The sequence below is a fragment of the Balaenoptera ricei genome, chromosome 14 (assembly GCF_028023285.1).
Source record: "Balaenoptera ricei isolate mBalRic1 chromosome 14, mBalRic1.hap2, whole genome shotgun sequence".
Classification (NCBI taxonomy): domain Eukaryota; kingdom Metazoa; phylum Chordata; class Mammalia; order Artiodactyla; family Balaenopteridae; genus Balaenoptera; species Balaenoptera ricei.
In genome coordinates this window covers 46947062-46957902 of record NC_082652.1, presented here as the reverse complement: position 1 = coordinate 46957902, position 10841 = coordinate 46947062, and the positions used below count along the sequence as shown (strand labels likewise).

Sequence of the window (10841 nt, the reverse complement as noted above, 5' to 3'; positions counted from 1 at the left end):
ATGGGGAGATAACTTCCGATGGATGTGATTGCAGATGCCTGTGTATTCCTGATTTGCCAATGGCAGCTGAGGAAGCATCACTTCTTTGAGTGGAGTTCGTGCACACACGATCTATGTTTGTACCCAGGGCCAAGACAGGTTAACAAGGCCAAGAAGGAGGGGAGGACATGGGAGTGGGTAACAGCCAGGGAGGACTTCAGAGCCTTAACATGGGGGGAAAGGGAGGAGGGCTGAGGACTAAGGGTGATCCCTGTTGCTTCTGCCTATGTGTCAAGTGGCCGTAGAAATTTTGAAAGCTGTGAGGAAGAGCTAGTGGCTGGGTTTAGGAGTGTTTTGTGCCTCACACTCCCCACTTACAGGAAAACGTCTTTCCATTCCGAGGTAATTGAATTGAAGGAGAAGGACTGACCTGAGAATAGGAGGAAAGCAATTGTTCTGCTGTTCCTCCTCCTGTCATTTTTACCACTTGCCTCCTGACTCTTCTCCAAATCAAGCTCATCCACGCCAAGGTGGCAGCAGAATATCCTGTACAAGTGCCAGCTGTCGGGAATCTGCTGAAGACACCCTGTGCATCCCAAGCTGCCCCGTTATCCAGTCACCATCCGTGACCATTGGGACCACTTCTTATGGCTGTGGCCTCCACTGCCCCAGGGAGTTTCTTCTCTAAGCAGCTCCTTTTCTCTTTCCTGGTGAGTAGCAAGCAAAGGATTAGGGAGTTCAAGCATGTTACTGTGCACTTCCTTCCTTCAGTCTGGGCTTGAAAGAGAGTAGGGTGGTAGTGGAAGGCAGAGAAGGTAGACTGGGAGAACAAAAACAGATCTGAGAAAAATTCAAGGAAGAGTCAAGAGACTTGTGACCCGGGATGGCAGGTGTTTGGTTTGCTCTTCAAATTTCCACTGCCAACCTGTTAGTTTTTCAAGGGAACTCCCTGTTCAGTCTTGCTGTGGTGTTTATCTAAGGAGTGATGGAATGAATTCACTCCTCAGCCATTTGACCCAGGAGGTTCTGAGGTTTGCTTTTGCTACTAGTAAATAAGCTGTACTTGTTTAACATACTTAGTTCCACTGAGCTACGAGAAGAGGAAAAGGATTCTGGGTGGAGAGGTGAAATATCCAAGACTTTCTTAATTTTACCCAGGAAGGTAAAAGCTCTAAAAGAAGGACAGAGCTCTTAGTTCAAGCAAGGCGTTTAACTTGAAAAAAAAAAATAAAGAAAAATACAGAAACTTGGCTTCCACTTAGGTTTTTAATAGCTTTGTAACTGTGTACTTCATTCCCTGGTATTAAGAATGAAAACATTGGGACTTCCCTGGTGACACAGTGGTTAAGAATCCGCCTGCCAATGCAGGGGACACGGGTTCGAGCCCTGGTCTGGGATGATCCCACATGCTGCGGAGCAACTAATACCGTGCACCACAACTACTGATCCTGTGCTCTAGAGCCCACAAGCCACAACTACTGAGGCCCGTGTGCCTAGAGCCCATGGTCTGCAACGAGAGAAGCCACCGCAATGAGAAGCCTGCACACTGCAACAAAGAGTAGATCCCGCTCGCCACAACTAGAGAAAGCCCGCGTGCAGCAATGAAGACGCAATACAACCAAAAATAAATAAATTCATAATAAAAAGAAGTAATCACTATTTTAAAAAAAGGAATGAAAATATTATAGAAATGAAAATATTATGCCAAGTAAATAAAAAGACTCATTTTTTAAAAAGTGGTTATTTAAAGCGGAATACAAATGCAACTTTTTAAATTCCAGTTTTTAGTATTATCTGCCTAACAGAGTCATTGTAAAATTAAAGACTGTTTAAATAGGCTGACACGATATAGTCAATAAACTTGGGCTGAGTTAGAAAAGAAACATACATCCATAATATGGCTGATGGTTTTCTTTCCTCCTCCCAAATAGTGGGTCCCATAACTCTAGAAATATGTCCTCAGAGAAAAATTGTTTATAAAATTGACTTAACTGTTCTAGCTCTATTTTTTTAAATTGCATTTTAATTAGTATCTGTATTGGTCAAGACTTTTTTTCTTAATCTTTTCTTTTTTTAATTTATTTATTTTATTTATTTATTTTTGGCTGCATTAGGTCTTCATTGGTGCGCGCAGGCTTTCTCTAGTTGCAGCGAGTGGGGGCTACTCTTCGTTGCGGTGCATGGGCTTCTCATTGCAGTGGCTTCTCTTGTTGCGGAGCACAGGCTCTAGGCACGTGGGCTTCAGTAGTTGTGGCACACGGGCTTAGTAGTTGTGGCTTGCAGGCTGTAGAGCACAGGCTCAGTAGTTGTGGTGCATGGGGTTAGTTGCTCCGAGGCATGTGGGATCTTCCCGGACCAGAGCTCGAACCCGTGCCCCTTGCATTGGCAGGCGGATTATTAACCACTATGCCACCAAGAAATCCCTGTCCTAGCTCTGTTTTATATTTAAATAATAACGAAACTGTCATTTGGAAAAACAGTAGAGGAAGCAAATAAACAGAAAATGCCGAGAAAAATAAGTAAAATAATAGGTTTTGAACTTACATTCACTTTTAAACTGATAGCTTTTCTCTTATTTTTCAGGTAGTCTCTGTCTTCTTTCCTTGAGTTAGGTATATAGCTTTTTAAAGCAATATTTGTGTCTTGAATTTAATTAAAACTCTTTACCCTGTTGAAGTCTACTCTCTAAATTTTGAAATGCATTTCTTTTTAGACTAGTTTTGTGAATGAGATCATTTAGACTTTGAAGTTTATGCAAAGCCAGTCCAAGGAGTAATTTGACATCAGTGAATATTTGTGGACGTTGGTCTTCAGACGGTTAAAAACATCCTCGAATATTTTCTCGACTTAACTACAGGTCAAATTGCTTGGGGCTGTGAAAATGATGATTTGTGTACAAATATGTGATTATTGTATTCCAGAGTTAAGTACTTTCTTCATGCTAAGAAATCAGAATGACATTTACAAATGGCCTTAGAGATGATAAACTCTATATAGAGTCAATGGTTTGTAACACATTTTCTTGAAAGAATGCAATACAATTCGGGTTCTAAGAACTCTATTCATTTTAATTTTTTCATTGATACTAAATGACTGTTGTGTCCCTAAAGCCACTTTCTTTGCTGTTTCCTTTTAAAATGAATATGAAAAATATTGAAGGATTGGAAGATTAATTTGTTTCTGAAATTGACAATACTTTTATCAATAAGACAAAACTGTAATGTGAAAGTTTGTTATCAAATGTAATTCCTGATTTTTTTCCTTCCTTTGAAGTTTTAATATTATTTTGCGATGCTTGTCAGAAAATTTCTCTTCAGGTTCCTTCTCATCTTCAGGCTGAAGCACTTGTAGGCAAAGGTGAGAAACCATGTTATGAATTTCGCAGTTTTAACTACTACATTTAGCTTCCAGCTGCTCTTGTAAAGTTTGGGATAAAAGCCATATGGTAGCTACTTGCATTAAAATTCGACATGAAATGAAAGATAAACTACTTGTTTTTTGGTAGTGGTTAGAAACAATTAAAGTACCAAGTTAGCTGTACACTTTTCTTGCCAGAAAAATTAGCAAACATCAGAGGGCTAAATTATCTTAGTTTAGTACAAAGAGAGGCACCAAAACCAGAAACATGTTTTAGTTTCCTATGACTGATCTGCTTCCAACATTCTTTAATTGATTACATGTAAAACAGATGTGTCAAAATTGAAATGTCCCAAAATAAAATTTATGCTTGAGTTTGATTACAATGACCAAGTACCCATCGAGAATTTATGTGATCTATTTCACAGAATAGCTTCTGAAAGTCAAATAAAAATTTAAGTAGTCTTACTATCACAGCCATACCTGAGGCATGGGTTGGATGTTCTGAGTCCAGGGGTAACATTCCTTTCATCAACATTTTTCATTAGCCTTAAGTTTACATCTAGAAAAACACACCTTGTATACAGAAGTGGTATACTTCTGTATACTTTGCCCAGCGCTTTGAGGTTTTGAATTAATCCCTTATATCTTTTAAAAGCACTTAAAAGGTACACAGTCTATACTCTAAAGACACATAGTAAATATGGTAAATATATTAAATATGAATCAGTAAAGGAAATATTTTGATACAACCACTAAGCATTATTAAGCTTGGGGTTTATTAAGCCTCCAAAAGATTTTATAGAATTAGTACTTGCAGTATTACTGAGAACTATTACTTAAGTATAGACCAGTTTTCTTATTTTTTGCAAGATAATTTTAACTATCACAGATTATTGCAAACAAATTCAAAATCTGACATCATACAGTTTACTACATATAATAGAAAACAACACATTTGTACATATACATGAGTTAAAGTGGAAACAATAAATCCAGTGACATTAAAAATATTTTATGTCTGTTCATAAATTATTTTATGATGAAAGCAGTGGAAACGGTGACTCCATCCATTTAATTACCTAATTTTTATGGCCTCTAAGTTTTAGAATAGTAATTACTCCACACATTCCAAGTGTCACCTCTCCCTTTTTGCTTCTCATGCACTAACTGGAGGTTGTCATTCCTGTAAAATTTGTTCTATTCTTGTTTCACTTTACAAATTACAATGAAATTTCTTCCCTGCAGTGAATCTGAAGGAGTGTCTCCACTCGGCCAGCCTAATTCAGTCAAGCGATCCTGACTTCAGAATTCTAGAAGATGGCTCCATTTACACAACACATGACCTCATTTTGTCTTCTGAAAAGAAGAGTGTTTCCATTTTGCTTTCAGACACTCAGGGACAGGAACAGAAGGAGATAGAAATTGTACTGGAAGCAGGAGGAAGGAAGGTATATTAGGCAAGACTTAAGCACAATAATCTGCTCACAAGAGCCCTTCATCTCATCTACTTCCTTCTGTGCTAAAATTATTGCTCTTGAATGCTCACTTGTTTGTCTATTCCACTTATAATTAACATACATAAAGACTAGACTGTTTTAAGGAATAATAGGGCTATTTACAACTGGTGTAAAAATGAACAATGCGGTAGCCAGGGAGCAAAGTCAGAATATCAAATGTTTTCAGGTGTGGCAATAAGAGCAACCTACCTGCAGAACAAGGCAAGATGGGTCAGTGAAGATTGATTCTGGCTGGAGATGTGGTGCTCCACCCTGAGTGGCTTTCTCCCAAGTAACTATGGGTTTGAGTCTCTCTTTAAAGAGGAGATGAGACCGTCTACAGTTTATTCCCATCTTAATAGAACATTTTACGAGGTCCCTCTCTTCAGAGAATGCCGTAGGGCCGGTCCACCGGATTGGTTTGAACGTCCTGACTCTAAGCTCGTCTTGTTGCAGTGAGTGGTGGTAACCAGCGAGTGGGAAGGGAGAAGCTTACTGGAATTCACATAAATCTCACTTTAAGCAAACTCTGCACGATGAATCTGGTTTTATGAGATGATTTATTAATAAGGGACTCGATTTATAAGAGACTTTCCCAGCTAAATTTGTTTTGATTACAAGAACTCTTCATCAAATTTAGAATATCCTTACATATTACATATACTTTACATTTGTTATACATTTAGAATAAGGCTTACAAAATATTATTTTATGTCCAAATTGTAAGGTGTCTCCATATCACATAAAATAAAATATGCTGGAACACACGCTGACCTGCGTGTCTTTATATACGTATACAAATGCTTTGCACAGTAGCTAGTATTTTAACAAATTTTCATTGTACCACTTCTAGTGGAATAAAATCAATTCTTTTTTTTTTTTTTAATAAATTTATTTATTTATTTATTTATTACTTTTAGCTGTGTTGGGTCTTCGTTTCTGTGCGAGGGCTTTCTCTAGTTGCGGCGAGCGGGGGCCACTCTTGATCGCGGTGCGCGGGCCTCTCACTATCGCGGCCTCTCTTGTTGCGGAGCACAGGCTCCAGACGCGCAGGCTCAGTAGTTATGGCTCCCGGGCCCAGTTGCTCCGCGGCACGTGGGATCTTCCCAGACCAGGGCTCGAACCTGTGTCCCCTGCATTGGCAGGCAGATTCTCAACCACTGCGCCACCAGGGAAGCCCAAAATCAATTCTTTAATATTTGTTAATGGATTATCTCTTTTTAGGCGGATCAATATTTCTCAAGATAGCATCTTTCACCAAAACCCTATAAAGTTCTGATTGGTTAAGTGACAAGTGATTAAATCAGGAAATAGGTGAAACTGGTTCTTAATCCGTGTGTGTGTGTGTGTGTCTTATTAATAAAAAAACAGAACTTATGAAAAATAGAAATTGTTTGGGCATTATCCATGATATTGTTATATACAATCGTTACTTATTTTCTTCACGTTACTATATATGTGAAAATCATAGTATCTAGAATGATAAGCAATGCTATATTTCTTCACCTCTCATCAAATGCAGATTCCTAAGAGATATCCCAAAGATACAGACCTCAAGCGAAGCAAGAGGCGATGGGCGCCTATTCCGTGTTCGCTGATGGAGAACTCACTAGGTCCATTTCCACAGCACGTTCAGCAGGTACATTCCATCTTGTTTGATTTTATACGTTAGTTTTGCTTCTTTGTTTTTAAAACTTTCCATTTGAATTGAATTGAATTACTACCTGTTGGTACTAATAAAGATCATCTCTTCACCAGAACTAGGGTCCTATAGAAGAGAGTCAGTGTAATTTTATCACTTCCCTCCAAAAATCCCATTTAGAATTTAGAAACAAGTTGCATATTTTGAGTTTCTGATGCTTGTAGTTCTGCATCCAGATTCTCCTGAATACCCTGCCAGATTTTAGCATTCACGTACAGAGGACATGCCTACAGATTTTGCATGATTCAGTTCTCCCTTTAATTAGCACTTATCCTCACAAAAAAAAGGCCAGTATTTCTGTTTTCAAAAAAAGTGCTATCGCTGCCACATAACCTAGTGTAAGCATAAGCCAGTTTTGAAATTATGCAATTCATGAAGTATTAATTGTGGGAGGAAAGTTGCATTATTTCTGTTTTTTTAGTCACAAAATTTCCATTCCAAATAATTCAAAATCACTGAAATCATTACTATACTTTATAGGAATAAGAATAAGTGAATAAGAATTGTAAAGGAATATTCAACGCCAGGAGTTTTCCATACATATGCAGATAACTCAAAAGAATTTGGGATCAAATAAATGACAGTTTGTGGCTTTGCACCTTGCAGGATATGATTAAGAATTTGAAAAACATGGGGGACAGCGGGTAGACAAGCAGAGGAAAGAAAGAATAGATATGTAGGAAAGAGAGCAAGTGATACAAAATAAACCATCACAAGAGATTGGGTTAAAAATATTTATCACGACATATTTGCTCCTTTCCTAAATTGTCACTTGTTGTTACAGGTCCAGCCTGATGCCGCACAGAACTACACCATCTTTTACTCCATAAGTGGACCAGGAGTAGACAAAGAGCCCTTAAATCTGTTCTTCATAAATAAAGACACGGGGGATATCTTTTGTATATGAAACATAGACTGTGAGCAGTATCAAGAGTTTCTGGTAAGATGATTGCATTATTAATTCAGAATTATGTTTTTTATTACTGGTTTAATATTTTCAAGCTATTTATTTATGTATCAGAAGAATCAATTATTTCTTTTAATATTTTAAATAGTGTTCATGTGTAATATAAACTTCAAATTTCTATTGGTGCCATAGATGAAGAAAGATAATGGATGTCACAAGGGAAGAAAGTGGGGGAAAGAGATAGAAAATATAATAACAATGTTAAAGGACAGGTTTTGATCTGTATAATCCTGGGACAATAACAGTGAATTTTATTGAGTTTAAAGTTCCCTATAATAACTTAGCCCAATTATTCTCAAACCTGACTGTACATTATAAATCACATGATAATCAAAAATAAAACCTGATGATCAGCCGATTTCCAGAAATTCTGATTTAACTGTTCTAGGATGGGGCCCAGGCAATTGAAAATTTGAAGTCACCCAAGGTGATTCTAAATGTATCTTGAGGTTAAGATCCCCTGCTTTAGCCTCTTGCGTTGCACTGACCTTCTTTTCTTTCTTTCCCTCTGACTGTCCTTCAGCAACAAATATCTTGAATTTCAATTTCTGTCCTCAGTCATGCAAAATGAACTTACCAATTCATCTTATTCCATCTAATCTTTTCCAAAGAAAAATTCTAACTCTTCTGAAAATTAAATCCTTTGTTTTTCTGTTTCAGCTTCACATATCTCCTTAGTGTTCTGATACCTAATCTGACATACAAGAGAAATTTACAGTGAGTTTCAGCGTGATGGTGAATGAAACTGTTTAAGCACGTGGTATCTTTGAATTATAAGAGTGTAGTAAAGGAATTCTTTGCTCAAGGAGTACATGAAAGGGAAACTGATACTCGGGCAGTCCAGAAAGTAATATCTTAGCAGACATATGAAAGATGAGTAGGAATTGGTGGCCACAGAAATGCAGCCATGAAAAAAGTCAATAAACGGTGCCATGGAGTGGGAGGAGGTAGCTAAGTGTTCTAGGCAAAGGCATCAGCAACAGAAAGACCCATCGGTTTAAAAGAAATCAACAAGAACAAGAAACCCTGGCAGGAGTGTAGTTTGAAGCTAAGGAAGACTGTGAAATATGAGGCTAGAGCAATGAGTAAAGATCAGAGTGTGAAGGACCTGATATTTCATGCTAAGGACCCTATGTTAAGGATGTCAAAGCACAATATAAGGTAGTGACATTTTTGAAACAACATAAATGTTCCACTTTAGGGATTTCATAGTTAAATAAAATGCTTGGATTAGAATGAAACATTTTCTGTATAATATTATGCTCCCTTCCAAATTCTCTAGAATAAATATACTTTACTCATAATAATATCAAACTCTTACCTTAAAAAATAGCTTACATAGGGTCTTATTGGAGAAGTATGCTAATCACTACTTTAAACATTTTGACCTTTTTATCAAAAAGCCAAATAAATAATTGATAAATATGTATATTTATATACATGCGCATGTAAATATATAAGTTCTCTGCTGCTTTTATAGCTTCTTCATAGGAAGAAAAGCTCTAACACTAGCAGTCACTCTTGTGGAGAAATAAAAAGCTGCCTGCTCTGTACGTTGTGATGTACACTTCATTTCTTATTCTGCTGATAACATGCTGTTTATGGATTTTTGAGGTCTTTAGCTGCTTCTCACTGGTCAATCTGCTGTCTCTTTTGGCTTCTTATTAAGATCATTGCAAGAGGGAAGGGAAAGAGAATAGTTTATAATTAAGATAAGTTACTGGGAATTCCCTGGCGGTCCAGTGGTTAGGACTCTGCACTTTCGCTGCTGAGGGGATATATATGGTCAGGGAACTAAGATCCCAAGAGCCATATGGTGTGGCCTAAAATAAAATAAAATAAAATAAGTTACTTCACTACTTTTTGACGTCTTTTAAAGGACAAAGGAATAAAATAGTTTGGAAATTTTGCTCAAAGTTGGCCTTTTGAGTAATTTTCCTTCAGAATTACTTGTGTTTCTCTAGTTTCCATTAACATGCTTAAGATTGAATTGACATTAAGAAACACCAACTGCAAATCAACAAAATTCATAAAGTATAACAAACCAGATGTAAACATGGTACAAGTTGTAAAATCACTTGAGACAATGTGGAATAGAAGCCTTATCTGTCAACGTAGAGGTTAAAATTAAAATAGTATGCCTTTGCTTTTCTATCAAATCAGTTTCATTTACTGTTTTATACTGGAAAGCTTATTTCTCTGGAAATTAGTGGATCTTCAGTATCTGCCACTTTTGCTTTTAGTCTTGGACAAGTCGCAACTTCAAGAATCTTGTTTTCTTCTCTGTTTTATGGGCTGCTAATTGTTGTCTTATCTACCTCAGAGCTGTTGTGATCATTAAATGCCATAATGCTGACAAAATCACCATATAAACAGTAAAGTTCTCTAAAAATATTCTAATGGCAGATCAAATAATGCACATATTCCAGAATTTTGTCCTCAAGACTGGGGCTTTTGATGGGATTTTCCAATTCTTTGCTTTTATCTAACCTATTTGAATGTTAAGTGTTAATAAATTATTGTTGTTCGAAATAATTTGATTTCCTTGATTATTGGGAACAGGGTCTAATTCAATACATATCATTACTGTGCTCCCATTTGCTCTATTGCCCCATGTTGTATTGTTTAATTTTGGCTGGTAAAGATTTTTCTGGATGGGTCACACAATTATTGCAGTTGGAGGAATTTGTTTTAAACCATTCAATGCATCTAGTCTTTTAGGGATTTATATAAGGCCCTTTTGCAAGTTTTTTAGAGAAGAGTTGTATAAGAAGTGAATTTTCTTCAATAATTCCAAGTTATTTTATGAAAGAAAGCAGCTGCAAACACTCTTCCTCTTTGAATGTTGAGGAGAGTCTGTACGTTTTATAAGTTTATAGGGAAAAATCAGCTCTATCTGGTCCCTTCTTACCTATCCAGCCAGAGCCTTACTATCTTGTAACATATGATTTCTTTTCCAGACACACAAGTCTATCCATTGTCTTTAAATTCATGTTGCTAGTTACATTCTGTACACACTCAGCTTTGGTGTCACTGCTCTCTCCCTTCCTCTGCCCAGTCTACACTCAATACCCCTCTCTACAAGGGTAAATTCAAGCCCCAACTTCCGTTGACAGCTGTTTACACATTCCCAAAGATGAGAGCAATTACAGAGATAAGGGCAAATTATAGTGCAAAAGGGCTAAAAGACATGAGGTTCTTCAAGCTACAGAAGAATTCAAGGGGGAAATATCACAATAGTAGACACAAGAAATTTAAATAATATTCTTCTAACTTAGCTAAAAATATGACTAATTCTACTAGAGTATAGTATTCTATTTATAGGTATTGTAACAAT

At 37.0% G+C, this 10841-nt stretch overlaps 1 protein-coding gene across 1 annotated transcript in view; it reads left to right on the top strand.

Annotated features, from left to right (window-relative positions):
* Nucleotides 1–626: 626 nt before the first annotated feature.
* Nucleotides 627–10841, top strand: part of DSC1 (desmocollin 1) — a 29199-nt gene continuing 18984 nt past the window's right edge. The window contains 5 exon segments of the mRNA XM_059894359.1: nt 627–693; nt 3253–3336; nt 4585–4787; nt 6358–6474; nt 7322–7477. Coding sequence (XP_059750342.1) covers nt 627–693; nt 3253–3336; nt 4585–4787; nt 6358–6474; nt 7322–7477 — 627 coding nt within the window.